Consider the following 25,881-nt stretch of genomic DNA (forward strand, 5'->3'; position numbering starts at 1 on the left):
TGTGGGAACGCGCTCCGTCCCCAGGAGGAAACAGGGTAGCGGTAAGCGGAGGAGCTCCAGCCAAGGTAAACGCACCACACCCGGGGCAGGCTCTCGGTTGGTTGGCCAGTGATGCAGCCAATGCCTTCATCCCACCGCTTTGAGGGGGGGAATGCCGCGTTCTGGACTGAGCTCGAGAAACTACGCAACGCTCTGTCCAAAAAAAGCGATCCGCTTCAAAACCCAGCCTTCTGCAACAACCGCTGCCCCCACCTGGATGTTTACAGAATATTTCAGCCAGACTCTACAGACTTTTTTTTACTGACTGCTGAAACTCCTAACTCGCCTAATTGGGGTGAATTCACTTAAGGAATGAAGTGCCCATCGCCAGGCTTGAGGGTTTTAGTGCTTTAAAGGGAGCTGGGGACACCTGCGGTTTGGAGACCCCCCCCGAGACCAACGCTGAACAAGCGTGCTGTAAACTCTCACCTCCACAATATGGTCTTCCCCAGCACAGCTTCAAACAGCTGCGCTACAATGCATGAAGATGGCGATCCTTCATTTTATGCACTGCCTTCCAAATGCGGAGACACAATACTGTATCATAACTGAATCCATTACACCCGGCAGTGGAAATGTCAATCGAAGATGAGCTAACTCGCCCATTAGTCACTTAACATCTGGCAGCAATGAAGAACGATGAGGGGGTGGAAGGGGGGGGGGTTGGGTAACATTTACAAGAGCTCAAGAGGGAGGGGGGGGGGGGGGGGGTTCGCTATCCAGTTAAATAAGAGTTAAAATCCCAGTTAAACGCTCCATTCCTAATGAAATTACTGGTTAATCCATTCGCTAATAAAGCCGGCGAGAGAGCGAGAGAACAGAAAAGAGAGTGGGATCGGCGGAAAGGGGAGGCTTTATTTGGAGAGAGAGAGAGAGAGAGAGAGAGAGAGAGAGAGCTGTGAAACAGATGGAGTAATATTCAATTAATGGCTGAACGTGCCGGAACTGTGCACAGTACAGTAAAATCTTTTCATGCGGGAGGACGGCTGAGCTGGAGAGAGTGTCTCTAAAGGTGACAGACGACCCCTCGCGTGAAGCAACAGTGTGTGGCACCCCGATTTCTCCAACCTACCGCCAGAGCAGGGCAGGAACCGACGCTCCACACCATTTAAGGGAACTGCATTTTGGCTGTGCCTTTTTTATTTAAAAAACCATTTGCGTGCTGAAATCGTAGCGCTGTGGGTTGTGCCACATTGTCACAGCCCGGATAATAGCCTCTGGGAGCCCCTGCCAGGAGCGTACGAGCTTCGGAGAGATTTCTGACGACTCAAAATTTTCCCTGTGTCAGGCTTTTGGAGGCAGTTTTCACATGAGATAGGCCAAAAACTGAAGTGTCACCATTTGGCACAACAAGAAGCATTGAAACACAACAATTATCAACAGACTTAGAGATTCAAAATACAATCATTACATAAATAGGGATCACAATGACCCCGTCTGACATTTTAAAATAACAACTATAAATAATATTTCAGTGTGGCAGCCAGTAACAGATTTCCTTTTTCAGAAGTGTTTATACCACATTCACAGCTTCTCATAAAATGTAATAAGCATTCAGTGCACCTGCAGTACTGTAATAACAGTGTTATAAGTGCCTGTAAACCTATAGGCAGAATGCATATATGTGCAGTAATGCTCATACATGTTTAAATCAGATAATACCAGTTTGGGGCAAACTGAGGGACAACATTTGAACACTCAAAAGCGGAAAAGTGACTACAACTGGACAGTGATGGGCGCCAGGCCACCAAAATATACATATTTCTGACACAAGTCTTCCATGAGCCCTATAAATCTGGAATCCTCCCACAGCCGCAATGTACAGCACGGCTGGGTACTACGAGGCGACCATTTTCCAAAACAGTCATGCGTCCCGTGGATTTGATTTTAATGTTTCTGTTGCTGTGCACTGCACTTTGGAAGAAATCTTGCTGTTCCTACTGGCCTACTGAAACAGAAATATCCTCCCTACGAGACGCATTTGAACGCAAACAGTACGGTTGCCCCACTCTTCAACGGCATCTCCGACAGGCTTTCTACTTTAAAATGGCGTCTCCCCCACCTTCTCCAGCCCTAGGGCTCACAGTGATAACTGAGCATATTACCACAGGGATTAGGTCTCTCTGCGCTGCTGCCCCAATTACTCCTACCGCTATCTGGAATTCATGGTTTTAGAAAAAGTCTGGGAGCTGGATGAAAACCATCGCGCTTTTACCCGGCGCTGAGCTGAATGTTCGTATGCAAACAATGCTGCGAAGAATAAATAAATTGGTTAAGCCAGGCAAGGCGCTCCACTGTGCCAGAGTCCACAGGCGATAAGGGAGAGGCGGGAGACGGTTGCTGGAACAGTGTCAGTGTGAGCGCGCTCAGTCTGGGCCCTGATGTGCTCTGACAGCCAGGTGACAGGGTGGACTGGGGGGGGGGGGGGGGACAATGCCCTGGTCTGCAGCCAGACTCCTGTCCCTGCTGCGGACACCCTGCGCAACAGATGGCCTGGACCAGCCTCTCTCACACGCACAGTCACACGTGTAAACATGCGCACTCTCTCTCAGTCACACACACACATACATACACACACACACACACACACACACACACACACACACACACACACACACACACACACACACACACACACACACACAAACACAGTCACACACACATACATACATACACATACACACTCACACACGCACGCACAGACAGACACTCACAGTCACACACAGACAAATACAAACGCAGTCACACACATATATTCATACACAGTCACACGAACACATACATGCACACTCTCTCTCTCTCTTTCTCACACACACACACACACACACACACACACACAGTTAGCCCCCACGCACCCTATCCCCCCCACATACACATCAATATCCCCACCAATCACACACGCAGATATGAACCGACACACAATCATACCCCCCCCCCCACACACACACACACACACACACACACACACACACACACACCACACACCACACACATCATACACGCAGTAACAGCATCCGTCATTTCCCATCACATCACCCAGATACACTTTCCTCCAAGGCACCCACCCCCAGTTCTTCCCATCTGCGCCTTCCAGTCTCCAGGGTGCCTCTCTCTGTCTGTCTCTGTGCCTCCCCTCCCCGCTCTGTTCTCCCCCTCTCTTCTGCCTCCGCAGCGCCTCACCTTGGTGATTTTGGGGTGTGTGCAGAGGCTGTTCCCGGCGGCGGCGTGCATCCAGGAGCTCTCCAGGGGGGCGCACTCCTGTCGCAGGGAGCACTTCTTCTCCTGCACGCACCAGCCGCAGTCGAAGCGCGAGTCGGCCTTCAGGCACATGCCACAGCTGTCCCGCAGCGCGTAGCACTTGTACAGGTGAGCTGGGGGAGAGAGGGGGGGCAGAGGTGAGCTGGGGGAGAGAGGAGGGGGGGCAGAGGTGAGGAGGGCTCACACGCAAACGCATTACGGCCAGCGGACGTCCGGTCCTGGGCCGTGTGAAAGAGAAAGGGTTGTGAGAAGATAGACGGGATGAGCTGGCCCCTGTGCAGAGCAGAGCGGAGGAGAGAATACACGTGCTCGATTCTGAGGGTCATGTCATGGGAAGACCTGCGTAAAGATACATTTACACACTCAAAGTGTCTTACAGAGATAAAAACTTTTTTCTTTTATGGAGAAAGAAAATGCAATCGAATGCAGGCCTTCTGCCATGGCCTCTGTGCAGGATGACCGTGATGTTCTAGCACAGTGGAGATGAACAGTGATGTTCTAGCACAGTGGAGATGAGCAGTGATGTTCTAGCACAGTGGAGATGAGCAGTGATGAGCTGTTCTAGCACAGTGGAGATAAGTGGGATGTGTTTATGTGTTTGGGGGGGGAACCCCTGCGAGGGGGATTGGTGAGATGTCCACGGACTTCAGAAGAGACCCGAGTTCCTCATCAGCCGTGGCCCGCCCCTAATCTTTTTCGTCACGGTTAGGCTTAAAAGTAACCCGGCGCTAATTAAACTGAAGTGAATTAATGATGCAATTACGCTAACATTTCCCCGCTACAGCGGCGCACATCTCTCTTTCCGTGGGGCTGGCAGAGACGGATGACTCAGGGACATTTTGCGGGGCGGGGCTGAGGCCCGCGGAGGAGACCGTAGGTCTATCCACAGCCACAACGCACTGCTCATCTCCCGCACACATTACAGACCTGCTCACTGCGCTATAGAACAGCTACAGACCTGCTCACTGCGCTATAGAACAGCTACAGACCTGCTCACTGCGCTATAGAACAGCTACAGACCTGCTCACTGCGCTATAGAACAGCTACAGACCTGCTCACTGCGCCATAGAACAGCTACAGACCTGCTCACTGCGCTATAGAACAGCTACAGACCTGCTCATACTATACATACAACAAATACTACCACTACCAGTACAACTACTGCTATTACGACTGCAATACTACAACTACTGCTATTACTACTGCAATACTACAACTACTGCTATTACTACTGCAATACTACAACTACTATTACTACTGCACTACTACAACTATTACTACTGCTGCTACTACTGCAATACTACAACTATTACTACTGCTGCTACTACTATAACAAAATACTACCACAAACTGTACTACTGCTGCTATACTACAGCTATTACTACGGTTACTGCTACAAGAAAATACTACCACGAACAGTACTACTACTGCAATACTACAACTATTACTACTGCTACTGCTGCTACTACAATAACAAAATACTACCACAAACAGTACAACTGCTATACTACAGTTATTACTACTGATACTATTACAACAAAAGAATATCACCAGTACTACTATTGCTATTAATTCTGCGAAAAAATACTACAACCACCAGTACTACTACAGCTAATACTACTATGACTACAACAACAAATAATAACAATAATAATACTAATACTACAACCAATAATAATACAATCCTGATATTAAAGGCACAGTAAATATACAGTCACGGCTCCACTAAAACAGTGCTGCAGTGCACACATTAACAGCTCATTAACGTAGAGCACAGTACGCTCCACAGCTCAGCATCTCAGTCTGTGCTTATTGATTCCAGCCATGCAGCGGCCTGTCCCTGACCCAGCCCAGCTCACATACAGGAGCGGCGGACCTAGCAGAGCAATTCAGCCGAAACGTCCCTTCCCAAGGGACCGACGACAGAGCCTCACCCAACAATGAACCCCCTACCACCGTCCCACCAGCCCCACCGTAGGCAGCCTCCGCACGGCAAGAACACAACATGTACATTCATTATTAACAACGCGGCTCTCTCACAGCAAACACACTGAGTGGGCTCTTCGGAGCCGCACGGCGTGGCACTCTGCCGCATCCGGCGAAACGCCGTCCGCCCCGCTGCCGTGCGGCGGAGGCTGAGTGCGTGGTGGTTACACGGGCGCAGTGGAGCCGCGGTCAGTAATTAAGTTGATGCGAGTTCGATCCTGCCGCTCCTCTTCGGAAAGGTCAGCGAGCTCGGCGTTTAGAAAAACTCCGGCCAAGCCGCAGTGTCCTTCCACATCATTACGGGGAACAGGCATTAAGGAAATGACAGCCCTTTATTGCCGTTACATATTGCAGTCGTTAAACGCGTCCCATTATTTTCCCTTCCCAAACCTCATATCTACCCCGGGTGAAAACATTCAGGGCCATCCACCGAATAGCCTGCGTATCTCATTAGGACAGGGTACAGCAGAGCCGCATACTCTGCTGTAAAACCAAGACCATATTATTAAACGACATTTGCGATTTCCAAAGCACCTGCTATACAGTGCTACAAATCAGTACAGATATTAAGATCGCCATTCGAAGAATGTGCATGTAATGTCGCTACAATCTTATCGAAAGCTGATGTCATAGAAATTTTATGTGATAGCCGGGTTGTCCAATCGGCTTTGAGGTCTGTAGCCCTGATCCCCAGGTGCGGGTAATCAGTCTAAAGTGAGAGACTTTTCCAGATATCCCACTCATCTCTTCTCCCTCCTAGCTAACAGTGATGGGCACCCCGAGAGTCTTTAAACGCAGACAGGAAATTAACAGCCGATTCATTGACTGACAGGATATCAAGAACCCCAGCTGGGAAGACATGAGGTGGCCGAAGATTCACAGCTCTGACGGGTCATTTCCTCGTCCCTCCCTACAGACCTGTCCCCCAAACTGTGGTCAGAGTGTATTCCTGTGGTGAGTTTAGGACCTGTCCCCCAAACTGTGGTCAGAGTGTATTCCTGTGGTGAGTTACACACCTGTCCCCCAAACTGTGGTCAGAGTGTATTCCTGTGGTGAGTTACACACCTGTCCCCCAAACTGTGGTCAGCGTGTATTCCTGTGGTGAGTTACACACCTGTCCCCCAAACTGTGGTCAGTGTATTCCTGTGGTGAGTTACAGACCTGTCCTCCAAACTGTGGTCAGAGTGTATTCCTGTGGTGAGTTACACACCTGTCCTCCAAACTGTGGTCAGTGCCTATTCCTGTGTGGTGAGTTTCTGCAGTAGCAGGAAATAGGGTGGGCAGGTTGTTGAGGGGAGTTACCTTGGATGTTGTAGGGGTTGTGTAACCTTGGATGTTGTAGGGGTTGTGTTACCTTGGATGTTGTAGGGGTTGTGTTACCCTGGATGTTGTAGGGGTTGTGTTACCTTGGATGTTGTAGGGGTTGTGTTACCTTGGATGTTGTAGGGGTTGTGTTACCTTGGATGTTGTAGGGGTTGTGTTACCCTGGATGTTGTAGGGGTTGTGTTACCCTGGATGTTGTAGGGGTTGTGTTACCTTGGATGTTGTAGGGGTTGTGTTACCTTGGATGTCGTAGGGGTTGCGTTACCCTGGATGTTGTAGGGGTTGTGTTACCCTGGATGTTGTAGGGGTTGTGTTACCTTGGATGTTGTAGGGGTTGTGTTACCTTGGATGTTGTAGGGGTTGTGTTACCTTGGATGCTGTAGGGGTTGTGTTACTTTGGATGTTGCAGGGGTTGTGCTACCTTGGATGTTGTAGGGGTTGTGTTACCTTGGATGTTGTAGGGGTTGTGTTACCTTGGATGTTGTAGGGGTTGTGTTACCTTGGATGTTGTAGGGGTTGTGTTACCCTGGATGTTGTAGGGGTTGTGTTACCTTGGGTGTTGTAGGGGTTGTCGATGACAAAGTTTCCGTTCCACACGACCGACAGGTCCACGGGCAGGTCGCTGATGTCATTGCCCTCGTAGTCATACTGAAACACACAAAGACACAAGGACCCTGTTAAAACGGAGTGCAGGTGCACAACTCCCTCAACGCAAAAGCGCTCGTCGACCCTTGAACACGAAACATAAACGCACTCGCGCAGAGCGCAGGCACATTTCAGGATGACTCATTTTGTCTGGTGTATTAAGACAGGTGCCCTGCGCAACCCAGACATCAAACGACATTGTTTATTTCCTCTCCCAGTCAACCGATGCCAAGCATTCTTTACAAAGAAGTTGACTCGAACTCTTTTGGAAGAGAATGCCGTTTTCCCGCCCGGGCGTTGGGTGAATCGGCTCATTGGGAGGGGCACACACAGATGACCGCTTCCTTAAACGACGCGCGCTTCGCTGAAGTCGGATTCGGGAGACGCCGCTCGCCATTAAATGGCTGCCGTTCCCCGCGCGGCCTGTCTGCTCGCCGTGAGCCGCCGACACGCTCGCCGCGCTACCAGAACCTCCTCACAGGACTGACGGCTGTCTCACGAGGGCCACGCACAGAGCGTTACCGTCGTGAGTCACCACCACAATTTAACACTTGACAGAGGGTCGGGCTTTTCGGGAACGTTTCGCGTTTCTATGTTCTAAGTCAGCGTTTCAGGACTCTATCGCTTTCAATGACCAGAAGTGACTTCAGTTAAGAACATTCTAATCACATATTTGTGATCTGACACCTTAAAGCAGGGGAGTCAAATTCCAGTCCTGGAGGGCCACGGTGTCTGCTGGTATTTGTGGTTTCCTTTCAATCAGCAGCCAATTAAGGCCTTGCGAACAAGGTGTGTGGACTCTTTAGCCGATTAAATACTTTGAAATGTGTCTCTCGGGCTGAAACACACCAAAAAACAGCAGACACTGCGGCCCTCCAGGACTGGAGCTTGACACCCCTGCCTCAAAGGGTTAACTTATGACGTGCTCTATGAGGACTACATGAACAGGTCCTGTATGACACAGATGCATGGATAAGTCCTGGGAATGATGGATGTTGGTAAGGCTGAGTAAATCACTTGATGGGTTGAATGGCTTGTCAGCAAACATTATTTTCATATACACCCTCTGCACGTCGTCTTCAACGAGAAGCCATTTTCATGCTCATATTTATTTGACAAATACATAAATGTATGAAAGCATGAAGGTGTACACCGCCTTTAGAAACATTTAGAAGCATTTTTTTGCTGTGTATTCAGAGTGCAGTCGGCACAGCCTCCCCTCACATGCTATTTATGACCTACTTTAAAAGGGAAGCGAAGTCTTTTTCCAGTCACAAAGTTTTTAAACATGTCAGAAAGTTTTAAAAAGAGCCAGTGGCTGTTCTGTAGATTCTCTGCTGGAGTCCCATGGCTCTCCTCACTTTCTTTTCCTGAAAAGATACACGCGCTCTCTTCCTTTCTGGGGCATGACTTCCTCCAACACCTGATGCCCGCCTCTCCCGCCAACGAGAGGCTGACCAGGAGCCCGGCAAGGACAACCCCCGACGCTTCCCGAAGGCCGGCTCCGCTCCGACCAATCACCGCCAACGCCTCGGCCAGCCGGAAGGCAGAAAGGCCTTGATGATGAGGCTGCACTGCTGCACTCAGACCTGCTCATGTCCCCATTAGCTGGAGAATGGAGCTGCTGCTTCCCCTGTCTGCCAATGCTGGGGTCACTCTCAGACACACTCTACCCAAATAAGAGGGGACCTCTGCCCCTCTATCACAGAACCCACACACACAGACAGACACACACACGCACTCAGAGACACATATACGCATACGCATACGCACACACACACAGACACAGGCACAGGCACAGGCACACACACACATGCACTCACTCACGCATGCAAACACACACACATGCACGCACACACACACACACACACACTCAGAGACACTCTACCCAAATAAGAGGTTACCTCTGCCCCTCTGTCACAGACACAGACACACACACACACACACACACACAAATACACACACACACACACACACACACACACACACACACACACACACACACAAACACACACACACACACACACACACGCGCACACACACACACACACACACACTACTGGTGCAGAAAATGGAAGCGTTTTCGTTTTCCCTGCAGAGGGTAGAGTTGATGAGGAACGATGAGGTACAAAAGTGACAAGCGACCACCCACGGAGCAGCTCACAAACTGGCACGCGAAAAACAAGCACTCCCAACGCACACGCGCTCATGCTAACACGCGAATACAGCGTGCGCACACGCGTGAACGCAGAGGCTACCAAAGTTCAACAGACGGCCCGGGGAGAAATTTCACTTTGATGAACGGGTCGGCCGATTTCTCTAATTAATCAACCGCTGATGAAACCTCAAGCAGCGAAGCCGCGGCGAGAGGTCTGTTTCACGCCGCTCGACACCGGGAGGAAGACGTCTCTCGGAGTTACACCGTCTCTTTTACAGACGTCATGCGTTTCGCGGGAGCGCCGGGGCAGCGAGCGGGGATTTCACTGTACGTTTACACGCCGGACTCATTTATACCGAACGTTCATGCGGAAGAGGCTTTCACAAGCTTCCTGCCTCTTAACACCTTTTTTCCTCCTGAAAAGATGCGGCGAAGGAAAAAAAAAAAAAGACTGGATGGAGAGAGCGGCTTCAGGGCGGAGGAAAACAAGAGAAAATATGTCTTAAAAGAAATCTGCGCATCTGAAAAAGCACTCCGCTTCAATATCTGTTTATACAAGGTGGAGAGAGAGAGGGGGGGGGAAAGGCGATGGGGGGGGGGGGAGGGGGAGAGAGACGGAGAGAGAGGCTGGGAGAAAGATGGCTGGTAAATCCAAATTACCGAGTGGAGGCCATTAATTTACACATGAAATAAGTGGCAGAATTTAGGCGTGAAGAGCGATGCTGAAGAGTAAGTGAAATTGGCATTTTCAATTTGTTCTCTGACATGTCTCATTTGGCCCCGCCCGTCTCCTCCCCTGCCACCCAGCTTCAGCTGTCCTAACATTTATTAGCAGCCTGGACCCGGTCCCCGGAGACGCCCTGCACCCCCGCTACCAGGCCCGCACCCTGCACCCTGCACCCCGCACCCCGCACCCCCCCCCACCAGAAGCACATATACATTCCCATAAACCCAAATACAATCACATACCCAAACACACAGACAGTACAAGCACACACATGACATACAAACACTCACATTCCCAAACAGAGGGATATACTGAATACACACACATTGCCACACACAAACACACGGAGACATTCTCAAACATAGTGTGTATATACACACACACACGCACACACAGACACACACACTCACACACACATACACACACACGCACACACACACGCACACACACACGCACACACACAGGCACACACACACACACACACACACACACACACACACAATTCTCTCGCTCTTGCTTTCCTCTCCCGAGCCTCTCTCTCTCCATGCGTCACCGTGCCTGTAGCACATCTCCTGCAGAGTAATCAAATGTGTTCTGCCTCCCAACACTCAACCCCCCCGCCGCTCCTCTCCCGTGAGCCCCCCCGAGCGCAGAGACCACCCAGCACGCCTGGGAACCGCAGTGCAGCACCGGCCAGGCCCCGGGGGCCGGGGGCCCGGGCCCCAGTCCCAGTCAGCCCCCAGGTCTACAGCCAGAGGGGTTCTCCCTCAAACCGTCCCCAAACCGCTCACAAATAAACAACGGCCGTTTCCCAGAGCCACGCTCAGCTCCCCTCCGGCCGCGTCAGAGCAGGGACCCGAGATGGATCAGCGGCACGGCCGCCGCGGTCCCTCTCGGCCGAACACGCCTAACGCGCCGCACAGCCGTGTCCACACGCGCCACGCCCGCTTGTTTACACCCCCCGATATGGGCGAGACGCTCCCCTCCACCCCGCCGGTCAGCAGTACGGCTCTCTCTCATCGAGGCGAAGACTGATTAAAGTTTAAAATGGCCGCCCTGCCCGCTCAGGTGGCGTTTGCAGCGGGGAAGCTGTGTTTTCTCAACACACAAACGCGCTCATGACTTATTCACACGCGTGTTACATGCCAGTGATACGGTGAGACGGGGGCTGGTCTGGGCGTTGGGGGTTAGGGGTCGGGGCGTTGGGGGTTTGGGGTCTGGGCGTTGGGTGTTGGGGGTTTGGGGTCGGGGTGTTGGCGGTCGGGGTGTTGGGGGTTAGGGGTCGGGGCGTTGGGGGTTTGGGGCGTTGGGGGTTAGGGGTTGGGCGTCGGGGTGTTTGGGATACTGCAGAGGCACTCTCCGTGCCCAAACGGACACCCAGGCAGCGTTTTACGTCTGGCAGCTGCTGCATCGTGTAGACACGCTCTGTTGCCGTGGAGAAACGGCGAATCCTCTTCCGCACGACGGCACGGCGGAGATGTCATGCGTTAAACCTAATTCCACATTCAATATTCATACACCAGTAATACAATCAAAAACTATTGCATTATTTAAATTAATTAAAACTCTTCAGAAGGTAAGAGAGAGGAGGAGTATTTTTCAAGACTATAAATAAAATATACGAAGCCACTCAGAGAAACAAAAAAGTCAATTTCCTGATTAGGTGAGAGTACACACACGCATGCACGCACACACACCTCCAGATGGTTCAGTCTGATCTTGAACAAAGATTAACAATAGTGCACTGCTGTCTTAACGCCAAATCCTTTTTTTCCCTCCCTAATAGGAATTATTTTCTGAATTCAGTCTGAATTTTGCTATGGAAAGATAAATTCTGATGAATAGCTTGTTAATTCATGCAATGTGTTAGATTCATTTGCATCGTTAATATATTCAGTCTGACAACGTGTGTGTGTGTGTGTCAGCCTGTGAGTGTGTACACATATAATGTACAAAAGGTATTCTTTATACAAAATATTAGACAGCAGCAATTAACAGTGATCTTTCTAACAACAGAAAAAAGCCGGTTGAAGGCAGACAGGATTTCCTGCAGCAGAGAGAAGATGACTGTTGGGAGCAGTGTTTTTTTTTTGCTCAGCTGCTCCCAGACTAATCTGCATTCTGGAGCCGGGCACTCAGAGTTTGTCTTGAATTTGGCTGTTTGTGTTGTTCTTGGAAAGCTCAGCGCACTAATTGCCGTCGTCTCATATCTAGCTGCGGAGAATCTGCCCAGAGACGTCGGCGACGAAGGTTACCGGGCGCGGTGACACGGAACCTCCCGGCCCGGCCCGGGGAGAGAGCGGGGGGGGGGGGGGGGGCGCAGGGCGCGCTCTTTAACAGAGCGGAGAACACGGCCCCGGCGCAAATTAGCGGCAGGAATATACGGAGAGGGGCCCTCCCCCGAGAGGAGACGTAAATAAACAAATAACCGGGAGCCTGGGAAGGATTAATTAAACATGGGGAAGGGGAGAGTGCTCCAGATTCTCTTCCCCTGCTCGCTCTGACAGCGCTATAGATCAAGGGGGAGGACTGGGGGGTGGGGGGGGAGCGGGAACGCGAGTGCGCCCGGGAAGATGCAGAACCTCTCCGGTGGAAAAGTGCCGATGCTACAAAACCAGCCAGCTGCCATTCCGGGGAAGAGCGCGAGGGTGGGGGGGGGGGGGGGGCGAAGCGCCTTCTGTGTGGGTCACACCCAGATAATTAGTCATTTTGAAGGTGTACCTGTGTGAACGGCCCAAAAATAAACCCCAGCCAAGGGCTCGACTTCCCCGCGCGACCAGCCTCGGCTGCCTGCTCTCCCATTGGCTGTTTTAAAGGGCAGGGGCGGGTATCTTCCGGTACAATTTGTTCCCCAATTCTCTTATCTCCTCCAGCGGCCATTACGGCTCACAACGGCGCATGTCGGGTGCTCAGAACCTTTTGAGGTATCCGTGTTGACGGCGTGTTTTAAGAAACATTGAAGCACTCTACTCATGGACACGAATGTTGTACACACAGGCCCTGCTCCACTGATGTTGACCAGAGATTTGGCGATAGTCGCTTCTAACAGAACTATACAAATAAATCATACCTCTGAAATGTACCGCGCTGGGATTTCACAATTGAAGACCCCCACAGACTGTAGTCAAAGCCAGTGACCATCGGAATCTGTGTATATGCAACAGTGCTGAAGAAAGCTTGATGCAAACGCAGTGGAATGCTGTTGATGTTTGCGCAACCATTGCTGAACACACGAGTCCCTGGTTCAGTCACTGCATTGCACACTGCACCATGAAACAGCACATCCCAGCAGTTCTTACTGATGCTGTTAAAGTCAACAGGAGGGACAGGCAAAATGATAAATCACCTGTTGACACAATTATGGACATGGACGTACACCCACGCACGCACACAAATGCATGCCCACACACACACACACACACACACACACACACACACACAAACATGCATGTGCAAGGTGCACACAAACACACACACATACACACACACACAAACGCATTCGCATGCATGCACACACACAAAGACGCACTGAGGTAGGGCCACACATATATACACTTGAACATGCATGTGCGCGCACGTGCACACACACACACACACGTGCACACACACAAAACACAGAAGCAGGATCAGGGGGTGCCCAGTAATCCTACACGGGATTAATGCGGGTGGTCAGACAGGATCGAATTTATGTCTGGTCACAATGTGTTGCATTATGGAATTACAGGAGGGGATTCTGCAGGATTCTATCAGGATTGCATTACGGAAGGCGGTTTGAGGGATTATCACCGGCCATTTAGTAATGAAAAAATAAATATTTAGAAAGAGAGGAGAAAAAAATAAAAATACTGCCTGCCTGCACAAACTGCACCAAAAAGCCCCATTCCCCCGCCCCACGCCGGAGGAAGAGAGAGGGAGACGATTTGACCGGGAGCGAGCTCGCCTCCCTTTCTACTAACTCCTCCTGACAACTTGTCGTCTTTTAACTTTGCGCATGATCCAGCTAATTAGAGTGGGAACCACGGGGGAAATTTACATAAACCTGACGCGAGGTGTTTTTTTTTTTTCCTTTACGGCCGAACAGGAGGGGAGAGTGCAGAGCCTGCCACACGCAGATAGGCCGGTCGCAATTAATCCTTATTTAGCGGGGACAGTGCTGGGGAAGGCAGCGCCGCGTCACCTGTCAAACACAGCCACGCCCGGGCGGGCGGGGAGGGGGCCGTGAGAGGGTGCGGAGGGGGGGGAGCAGAGGGACACGGGGAGGGAGAGAGGGATGGAGGAGGTGGAGGGTAAGGCCCTGTCGCGCTTGTAGCGTGTCTGCTCTCCTGCTCCTGTGAGAGCGCTACGAGCGCGCCTGAACGCGGTAACCTCTCGCCCGAATGCAGGCGCCGTCAGAGACCGAAGCAGCATCACACGGCCTGCGCGTGTCTCCGCCAGCATGTGGCCCAGTTTATTCTCGACTGCCGTTGGACGAGACTCGCGCTTACCGCTAATTAAGCTGGCCTGCGTCACTGCCCGTGTGCGTGAGGTAAATACTGTTGCTAGTTTCCTCCTTAATGGATGTTGAAGTTGCCCAAGGGACCGGTCAGTCCCTGTTACTCTAAGGTGGTTCAGGGGCTCAGGGGCTTGTGTCGTCAGGCATGACTCATCACAGAAGATTGTAGATATCAGCAACCTGTGACAGAAGCACATAGGCCCTGCTATCTGTACTGAAGATGCCCTGTGTGGCCCTAATATCTGGACTGAAGATGCCCTGTGTGGCCCTAATATCTGGACTGAAGATGCCCTGTGTGGCCCTAATATCTGGACTGAAGATGCCCTGTGTGGCCCTAATATCTGAAATGAAGATGCCCTGTGTGGCCCTAATATCTGTCCTGAAGTTGCCCTGTGTGGCCCTAATATCTGTCCTGACGTTGCCCTGTGTGGCCCTAATATCTGTACTGCAGTTGCCCTGTGTGGCACTAATATCTGGACTGAAGTTGCCCTGAGTGGCCCTAATATCTGTCCTGAAGTTGGCCTGAGTGGCCCTCATATCTGGACTGAAGATGCCCTGTGTGGCCTTAATATCTGTACTGAAGTTGCCCTGTGTGGCCCTAATATCTGTACTGAAGATGCCCTGTGTGGCCCTAATATCTGTACTGAAGTTGCCCTGTGTGGCCCTAATATCTGTACTGAAGATGCCCTGTGTGAAACCTGCTATAGTTTGACGACACTTGTGAGCACTGATCACCACAAACACTCGACCCTTTAGAAAATGAAATGTTTTATTTGGACTGAAAGCTGTTGATCTGTGGACGGGACACCTGACAGGGCATCTTCAAACACAGGAAGATGCGAAAGCACCAGCAGAAACACACAAACCCAAACACCCAGAGCCTCGTTCTCTCTGAGCCCCGGCCCTGCGTGGTGACAGGTACAGGAAGGCTGAACGCCATTCGAGCTGCAGGTGAGCAGCACAGCGAGCTCCTCTCCCCCCTCCTATATATACCCCCCCCCCCCTCCAGAGAGAACCACACACCCCCTACAGCTATGCCCTCCTTTTCTCCTCCGATTTGATGACCTAAGCGCTCCCCACCCCCCACCCCTCTCTCTTCCGGGGTCCAGGGGACAGGCAGTGATGCGTGCTGGCCGTCTCTCTCCCGCCCGACTGCAATTCATCATCATTTTATCTGCGGCCGCTTTAATTGGATCCCATCAAGCCCTCCTGATACTCTCGGTCGCTGCTTAAAAACAGCTGCTGCCGAGATAGATGCAGAAGATTCCAGACAAGATTTTTTTTCTCTCTACCCCCCCCCCCCCTCCCCCTCCTCCTCCTGCTTTTCTTTCTTTTTTTCTGGAAGTGAGGGAAAGTGGGTGATGGAGGAGGCTGGCCATTTATCAGCGGGGAGGTAATGGTGTAGAGCCGTCCGCGATATTATCTGTCCCTTCTCATTCCGGACCCTTCCGTGGGTGCCAGGGGCCGCGTCGCGATGCGCGCTACTGTACGCTCGCTCGCTCGCAAATGAAATTCGGCTCTTTGCAGGCGCAGCAGAACGCAGAGCCCCCCCTCCACCCCCCTCACCTTTAGGCTCCGTGCCTCACACGCCACCGTAAGTCTGCTCCGACCGTTATTAGGAGAACCGCAGGAACACGTTTGGGTCCCCTTAATGGAAAGGGCAGGGCCCGGCGGGGGAGAGGTCGTTATCCTGGAACTTGCGGTCAGGGTCAGGGTCGTCGGGCAAGGCTAGCGCGGGGTGTTAGCGCCGCACTCGGCTAGCGGCGTTAGCCGCCGTCGCACCGCAGCGATTCAGCCAGCGTCGCGCAGGCGGGCTCTCCTCTGAGCGCGTGCGGAAAAGAGGCTCCAGACTCCAGCCCGGCGCGTTCGGAAACGCCACCCTAATCCCCCTGCCCCCGTGCTGACGCCCCGGAGCGGGACGACGCAGTCACAACACGCCATTGTGCTCTGCGAGCGCGAGCAGCCTAATTACACAACACTCTGACAGGGCAGAATTAAGCAGCTCCATTGTCCTGCTCTGAACACATCCAGCCATCGGGACTCAGAGATCCTTGTGCTGCTTCTCGATAAACATTTGGAGCTAGATGAGGGCTGGGTGATAAACCGTGACGATAATTGTTATTGTTCTCAAAGAATGTTTAATAAGTATTGCTGCTGTGCATTCTCGCGGCTCTCTTTTTACATTTTCTTCGTACCTCATGCAGTAGAACCGGAAATGCTTCCGTGAATAAAAGCGTAAACACGAGTGTCTGCTGGGTGTTGAGGGTTGATATGACAGCCAATCAGAAAGGCCGTGCCACTTACATGTGATCGTGCCATATGTTTTTGTCGATTGCATGCGACCCGCTTGGCCATGCTTCTGACTGGCTGTCATCTCAACACGCAAGAGACAGGTGTCATTGCTCCCTCAGAATCAACTCATGGACACCTGAAATCTGAGGTGGACATCAGATATGAACACAGGAAAAAAACTAACAAAAATAAACCCAAGGTGGTGTATCGTAAGCTGATGATAATACTTATTATGAATTTTCAATAATTATAGTTACAGTTTATCACCCAGTCTGACCAGGAGTGGTGGGGACTTGGGGCTGTGTCGGTTGCAAAATCCATTTCCGTGTCAATTATTTAGTTCCCCACACAGGCCGTGTTCTTTAATTGAAGTAGTGGTACTTCAAAGGCCTTGTGTCTGCATATTCTTAAACAGAAACCACGACGGGTTTTCTGAACCAAACCGCATGGTGTGTCTGTCTCTAGACTGAACCCGTTTCAGCCCTGACCTACGCTAAACTTGCACTCCAATCACCCACACATGTGCAGGCCGCAGTCCTTATTTTAGTGTAGTCTCCAGTGAAAAGGCACATCTGTGTACACACTCACGCACTCACTCACACGTGTGTATGTACACGGGGAAACACACGTGCATACACAAAGCAGAATGAGCTGGGTCTTCTTTGAACAGAGAGTGCTGGGCCCGGCATCACTCCACAGTGTAAACAGACAGATGAACACAGCCTCCCAGACCCTGGAGACCTGAACGCTGAGCTAACACGCCGAACAATGCCGTCTGTGTGCCGGGGTTCAGGGTGGGCGAACGTCAGGATTAACATCCTCCTGTTTAATCAATCGATTAGCAGGAGCCGGCCCCCTTCTTTTCTTTCTCCGCGCAAATTGGTCTTTTTTCACCCGTTCTTGTTAAAAATCCAATATCTATTAACCACTCATGATTTCCCTGTCTGCTGGATTAAAGAGTACATTCAGCATTTCAGAAGAGCGGACATTCAGCGTTTACATCATGCATTAATAATGTGTGTGGAGGAGGGAGAAGTCATCTACATCTAGACACACTGAGGACTCCTTCAACACCACTGGCTAAGGAACCTACAACACCACACTGGCTAAGCAACCTACAACACCACACTGGCTAAGCAACCTACAACACCACACTGGGCAAGGAACCTTCAACACCACTCTAGCTAAGCAACCTACAACACCACACTGGCTAAGCAACCTACAACACCACACTGGCTAAGCAACCTACAACACCACACTGGCTAAGGAACCTACAACACCACACTGGCTAAGGAACCTACAACACCACTCTGGCTAAGGACCCTTCAACACCACACTGGCCGTCAACAAATAACAAATATGAAATATGACTGCACTTACCATACAAGCAAACTGACCAAAAACACACCAAGAATGTCTCAGCTTGCCACCGTTTTACCTTGAAGTTTTGCATGTACCGCAACAGTTTTTGTGCTTTCTCCAGGCCAGATTAACTTCACAGGATGCAGGGAGAGCGGCATGATAAGGATTACACATTTCCATTTGCATTTATTCATTCGCCCAAGAGCTTCTGGTCAAATAAAACTCATGAGACCGCCACAGCTAATATCAATGAGTGCAAGACATACATACAGATTAGTATTCTTCAAAACCATAATGTTTGTGTACTGTGAATCAACCAGACTGATGAGAGGCCCAGTGCAGAATATGGATGGGTGGGGCCAATACACCACTCCACTTTTGAAATTGGGGAACCCTACTACTAGTTACTATTTAAGAACCAAGAAGATGTTCGGGCTGTTAGATGATTCTAAATAATATATACAAGGACAAATTTGTCCAGCCTTTTGTATCAAGCACCACCGCCTCAAGTGCTAGCTGTTTGGCAACAGTTTAGGCCAAACTGCGATTGCCACAGCTCAATAAACTCCTCATCTTCTGTTTTTGTCCAGTTTGTATTTTCGGTTTGGAGCTCACCTCTCAACATTTTTTTTTCCACAGCTCTCTGGCTGATTACTGCTGAGGTTCTAATGGAAACAGCTCTCAATAACACAGTTATTAAATATTCAGTTTTAACTGGCTGTTGATAATTGCTCTCTGCTTGCAAAACCAACTCTGAGCAGAAATTGGTAAACACTTCTACTTTGCCGTAACACCTTGATTGCTACTTCCAGTTGTAAGAACCTCACAAGACCACTTGTCATCATGCGTGGAACTGGCAACATAATCATGTGTTAAACTGAGGTGCTGTTTCAGCAGGCAAGCATCTCATTTCACCAACAATGCCGGAAAACTCCCAGAAAAACTCCCAGACCCAAATAAACAGCTGAACTCGGACCAAAATTGCAGCGCGTCCTTGTCATCACACAATGTTTGGTTCCTGAACGTATCTATTCTGAGGCACTGCTGTTGGTCGTCGAGTATGTTCGACATTGTGGCGGATTCAGATTGCAGAAACAGAAAACTTATTATTTTATATGTCTGCATCTTTTCAAAACTTGGCTTGAATATGAAGTGTACTGAATGCCGGTCCAACTCAACAATGAGGGATATCTGCAGCACTTAAGAGCTGCCTCAGTATATCGAGCTGTGTAAATAACTCCTACCATAAAAAAAGCAAGATATGTCAGCTGATCCACAAGAATTTAACAAATAACCAGAAAAATAATGCTAGGTTGTACAGTATCTTCACTAAAAGTCTAAACTGGAACTCTTAAGAGTGATTTTTAACCATAGCAACTGATTGTTCCAGTTAAGACTGACTGCTGAACCCATAAAGCTCACTGATAATACTGCCTGCTCCATTATTGATACGGGGGGGGGGGGGGCAGGCAGCCCAGGCTGGGGGTTTTGTTTATTTGGAACGGCTACAACAGCAAGCAGTCAATAAAAGCTTCTTTAGCCGGGCAGCGCTGTCCCTGTGTAATTAGCTTCCCCCAGCCCGGCTCACAGTCCTACAATAGCCATCAATAAAGCCCAGAGCCCCGAGCCGAACGGCCATCAAATACGCAGGCTGGGGCAGCGTAATGACTGCGGACCCCGCTAAGACACATTACACAGTGGCCCGCTTTATCAGGGCCGGACAATTACGCTAAGCGCTCGCTCAAGTCCGCCGCGTATTGACACAGCCAGGACGGGCGCGTAGTTTCCCCTGGTATACGTTTCTGTGAACGAGCGTTTAATCTCGGCGGAGTGACGGGCACCGCTTCATAAGCGGCCGGCGGCGACGGCGTGGAGATGTTTGACCGATCGGATTAAGAGCCGGGACGTGAGGAGGAGGAGGACCGGGGACGGGGGGGGGAGCGGCCGAGGAGCCGCGGGGTTCGGCTGAACACAGATGCAGAAGGTAAACGAAACAGGGGGGGGGGGTCTGTCGAACACGTCAAGGAAGCGCCATGCGGTGCACACGCACACACACGCACACACACGCACACACACGCACACACACATAAGGCGCACGTACACGCACGTACACACGCACACACACACGCACGCGCACACACACACACGCACAGGACCAGCGATCCGTCACCTGCCCTCAGCCCTCTGAAGGCACGGGGGCGTAAGCGGGATCAGTCCCGGCACTGCTCGCCCTGTGGATCCGGGCCTCAGCCAAGCGGATCGGCGCGGCTGGGCCGCTGTCAGGAAGAGCGGGGGGAGGGAGCGCGGGGCGGAGCGGATCCGGTTCTGGAGACAGAACTGGTGGCAGCAGGGGGCTCCGGCTGGGTTTTGGACAGAGGCGAGGCTTCCCGCCGTGACTGAACAGGGCCCGGAGAGGACGGAGGGAACGTCGGCACGCAGCCAGGGCGCTCCCGAAAAACGACAAGGAGAAAGAAAATGCCCTTGATGTTAACTTAATTCCACGCGCCGAACGCGTGTTTACGTCCCAGCAGGGAGGGAAGCTGAAAAGGGATTCTGCGTTTGCTGAAGAAGTACTAAGCGACACACACCACTCCCCGGCATTATTAAAATGCTATCATGGGGTTATTCTGCACACTGATGCGCATGGGAAACAGCATTTTTTACATTCCGCGGCTCACTGAGGAAACTAAATATTAAACTGAACCCTGGCGCGGCTGATTCTATTCACTTCAGTTCAGCGGGGCTTTATCTAAGCGGATGACACAGTCTTGTCTCCGACGCTGACGCATGAAGTGCGCTATTCTATTATCTCGCCGGGCCCTACGCTCCGGTATCTTGTTTGTCAGCCAGGGCCGCGGCCGCGTGATGCATTGCGTTCCCGGGCCGGGGGCCGGGTCTACGGGCGCCTCAGCCGACACCGCGGGACCTCGGAGACGGAGCGCGGCGCGGAGCGAGGGAGGGAGGGAGGGAGGAGGGACGGACGGACGGACGCTCACCGAGGTGTTCTGGCACTGGATGCTGGTGCTGTTGAAGCGCAGGGCGGTCACGCTGTGCACCGCGCCCTGGATGTGGAAGATGCACTCGTAGTTGCGCTGGCCGGACTGCGGCTGCGGAAGGTTCCGGGCCGACAGCGTGATGGGCTTGGTCACGCCCACCGGGATGTAGATCTGCGTGGAGGGGAGGATCTGCGGGCAGTCCTGAGGGAGGAGGGAGGGAGAGCGCATCAACAAAACACCCCCGCGTCCACACGCAAGGATAACACACTCGACACATCTCATCGTTAGAAAGAGAAAGAAAGAGAGAGAGACAGAGAGAGACAGAAAGGGCAAGGGAGAAAAATAGTCTAAATAGCGGTTTTGTGAACCAGTATGAAAATTTCACCAGAGGAGAGGGAGATAAAAAAAAAAATAATTAAAAAAATATGATTCGGCAACATTCATTACCAGACCAATTGCTAGATACAGAGAGAAATTAAATTAAGCCATTGAAAGTGCTGATTGCAGCTTGGCAGTGCTGAGCGCATTGTGATGCCAGTTGGATTGAGATGACGCCCCTGGCAGTGCAGAAGACTTCCGCAGGGCACAGCGGCTCCATGTTTCCCCGCGCCCCCCCCCCCGTCTGACCGCGGCGTTAAGGCGGCTCAGCCGCGGGACCGGGGAGCATACGGAGGGGGAGACGCGGGAAGAGGGCCCGCTGGAGCCACCCCCATTCGTCACGCACCTCGCCCCCAAGGTGACCGCAGTCACAGACCGATCTGTTACCGGGGCGGGCGGCAGACTCCGCCTGACCCGCCGCCATCAGCGTGTTTCTGACGAACGCCTTCGTACGGGTTACGGGAAATGGGGCTCCGGTGACAGCTAATGACGGCCTTGGGTAACCCCAAGGCCACACAGCACAGCTGGGAGGCTAAAGAAAGCAGCACAGTGCCCAGCGCCCTCATCCTTACATACTGAACTAATCAGGAAAACACACCGCACCCTCCTGACCAATGACGCGTACGACACCGTACACACGGGGAGAGGCTGGGATTGATGTCAATAAACATAATGTAGACAAAATGAGCCATATCCACATTGATGGGAAGCAGAAGTCTACAGGAAGAGGAATAGTTTTGGTATCCGAACGACAGCCGTCGGGTTCCAGCTCAAGATCCTCTATAGTAACCAGACGGTCAGCTCCTGAATTCCTTCCATCTTTGCTACTTCAAGACGAAAGAACGTTCCGGTGGGGACCAGGTGCTTCCTGGGATCACATGACAGTTCCTTAACTTTTATGAAACCCATCCGTTGCACACCGTCCTGAATCAGAGCATCTAATTCGGGCTCGAGTATCTACCTGCACCTCTCCAAAAAAAGAACTTTTGCCACATCAAATCGCGTCAGAAGAGCAGCAGCGCTGAACAGCTTCCACTCTGGAGTGACTGCGGGCTCCCTGACGGATGCTTCAGAATAACTACCCTCGCCGGCGAACCGGCCCCGTTCCCTCTGAGCTCCCCGTGACTCCGCGCCGTCCCTTTGTGTTGCAAATGTGATTGCAGCGGATCTCCCTCCCTTTATTAACACCCCCCCGACCCCCCTTTCATCGGCTTCCCGCTGAAAAGAAAACTATCGGCGGCAAAGTTGTCCGCGGCGGCGTGAATCCGCCGGCTCACGTCCGAGTGATTCATCGCGAGGTGACCCCGTGAGGAGGACAGGACGAGCTCCGCAGACGCGGTCTTCACACGATCGCTCAGATAATGTACAAGTTATATTATTTACCGTTTACAACCGACGGTGCTGAAGCAGGCATCTTAATTAACGCCGAGATAACAGGGAGGCTTTCGAAGCCACTTCGTAAACACTAAGCCTAAATGACAGCATTCATAAGCGTGCATCTATATTCATTGCGCGTGCCCCTGTACGAAGCCATTCGTATTCATTCACAAAAATCTATACCCACTTACGATGCTCTGGATATAAAATGTCATACAGCAAATAAGGTATACATTTGTCATGCTCTATTAGATTTGCGATTATGGATGCCATTATGAGGTCTTTCGCTATGCTTATGGGGACATTTATTATATTTACACACAGGTTTATATAGCACCTGCTAGAGAAAAAAATAGCCTATTTACACAGCTTTTATGAAGCGTCACCCATTTGAATATTTATTGTACACACTTTTATACTTTAAGGAGCATACATTTTTTTTAATCTGTCAATTTGGTAATTATAAACCAATGATTAGATGACGTGCGTTGTCGGTGAATTTTTTTTAATTTGCTTTTGTTGAATTGGTGTCAGATTAATTGCAGGTAATGAGTTGGTATTGAAAGTTGAAGGTGGAGATGAGGGAAAACATTAGACGTAATGAAATTGAGCGATATCCATTCTGGCTACCAAACTGCAAACTGAATGCCCATTAAGGCCGGCGAACAAATGATCACTTCCAGGCATTAAAAAGAAGATCAATTTACATGAACAATGATACAGGATTCACAAACCCTCATAATTGACAACAGAAAGTTAATTAATCGCCTTGAGCTTCTAATGAAGACAGGAATATGCTAATAAAAAAATGACAGAATACCAGCCTCTCTAAACAGCTGATGTAGACAACATAACCGATCGAAAAGACTATCTGGCTATCATTCATGCACGATATTTTCACCAACATGACTGTGATGAGGAATTCTTTTTACTTTTGCTGCGACCTTGTGTGAATTTCATATGACGGGAAAAATCCTAAACGCGCGAGGCAGCTGACACGTCTTCAGCAACGCGGGCGATATTTCACCGAACCCCAATCCGTTTATAGACCGGGAGTGTGCATTTGTCTGTAAATCAATGTGAATCAAGCCGGCATCGAATTCATTTCGCAATCCTATACGACAACAACGCGCTTCGACGTTGACGTATGCGGGCGAGCGCGTCGGCAGCTTTAAAAAAAAAAAAACAAGCCTTCTGATTGGTCAGGAGGGCAGCGAGGGCGAGGGCGATGATGTAAGGCAGCAGTACCACTGTTGAATCCCACCGGTGTCCCCCCCCTCCCCGTCACCAGCCTGTATCGGCCGGGGCGGGGCCGTGGCACAGCCGGTTAAACGCTGCCTCCGGGGTGGGATCTGTACCACAGATGCGCTCCAGACTCACCAGGTGGTCAACTCCACGTCTCTGCATGACTGAAGCCGTGTGTCGGGCTCATCAATATTAATGACGGAGGGGGGGGGCATGCAAGGACAATAGCGGTGCCAACGCATGTTCTCTCCTTGGGCACAGGAAACGCATTCATATTCACAGCCTGTGATACAGCAGGTAATGTCACCGACTGGATGGCGTAACGGTGTGGGAAGGGAGAGGGCGCGTGAGCGGACAACGTGGCCGTGATGGAGTCTGCTCTCCGCCTGCAGCCAGGGAAGCCTCGGTCTGCCTGTCTAGACACCGCACACGCCTCGTGCCCTCTTCCTGAATCACTCTGATGTTTTATCTATAAGCGGGAGAGTAATACGTTTCTCTAGTTCTGCTTCACGGACTGTCTGCCCGGCATCACGCCGGGCTCCGCCAGACACAAGGCTTCTGTTCCGGTCAGGAATGCGGAGGCTTCTGCCAGATGTTTCTTCCCTTTTCGAACTCCCCAATAGAACAGAGGTCGGACCTGCGGAGATGCTTCTGGAACAAGGGAGAGGAACCCTGTCAGGAGGTCCAGTGGCTCTGTTCTCACAAGGTCAAATTCAACGTCCGTGTATTTAAACATCGTAGTGGGCAAATTCTCTATGGGCCCCGATACCGTCTACGCTAACCCAATACGGTGTCACCCGCCTGAGCCACATGGTCACTGAACGCAGAGAGAACAGAGGGCCTTTTTGAAGGCCTGTGATCTCTCTCGTCAGCTCGAGCAGAGACCGGCGACGCTCTGAAGGCAGCAGGGCAGGGGTAGACAAAAGCAGAAAAAAATCTCCAACTGTTCCGACAGGTGTCAAAACAGTCCAAAGCTGCATTTAAAAACGTAGAGAACAATGAGGCAAAATTTTACCGTGGGGATTCCTTTGAAGTAGTTTCTCACTCTGATTTTATTTTTTATGTTTTTAAAAGGAGGGAAAGGGCTGTTCGAGGATGAGGTGCAGGTGCGGTCAGCCTTGCCGCAGTTGCTACGGGAAGTCTGGGGTGAGGGCAGGTTCCACACGGGTCCTTCTAATCAGCTGCAGAAAGGTCATCGCGTTTCTCTGCCCACAATCCCGTAGGGGAGCTTTTGGAATGACACGCTTTTAAAGAGATGTTTACAGCAGAAAGGGAATAAGCAGAGCCACAGTGGTACGATTTGGACCACTGGAGCGACTGCATCTCAAAGAGAGGGAGTTCACACGCTAATTACTCCCAAAATACTTCAGCATTTTCCACTGGCCCCATAAGTCATTATTTTGCGGTCATACATTCCCCGAACAGCTGCAGTCAAAATAACAGAAAAATCACAACTTGTCTGGTCACAAACAAGCTGGAAGAGAGACAGACTGAAACAGACAAACAACCTCCACTCCAGCGAGTGGAACGGGTCCAACGCCCCTCCTCTCCGCGCCCTGCTGCATCAGCTCCATTTCACCATGTTTGTTTTATTCAAACGCTG

The 25,881-nt window shown here is 51.1% G+C and overlaps 1 protein-coding gene across 1 annotated transcript in view; it reads right to left on the minus strand.

Moving 5' to 3' along the window:
• The window catches only part of LOC133109603 (plexin-A1-like), a 226,696-nt gene that overhangs the window by 51,542 nt on the left and 149,273 nt on the right, over positions 1 to 25,881 (minus strand). Inside the window, exons 10-12 of the mRNA XM_061218996.1 lie at positions 21,279 to 21,479; positions 7,158 to 7,254; positions 3,220 to 3,410 (exon numbers count right to left, since the gene is read on the minus strand). Coding sequence (XP_061074980.1) covers positions 3,220 to 3,410; positions 7,158 to 7,254; positions 21,279 to 21,479 — 489 coding nt within the window. The remainder of the gene's footprint in view (positions 1 to 3,219; positions 3,411 to 7,157; positions 7,255 to 21,278; positions 21,480 to 25,881) is intronic.

Source organism: Conger conger, chromosome 14 (genome assembly GCF_963514075.1).
Source record: "Conger conger chromosome 14, fConCon1.1, whole genome shotgun sequence".
Lineage (NCBI taxonomy): Eukaryota > Metazoa > Chordata > Actinopteri > Anguilliformes > Congridae > Conger > Conger conger.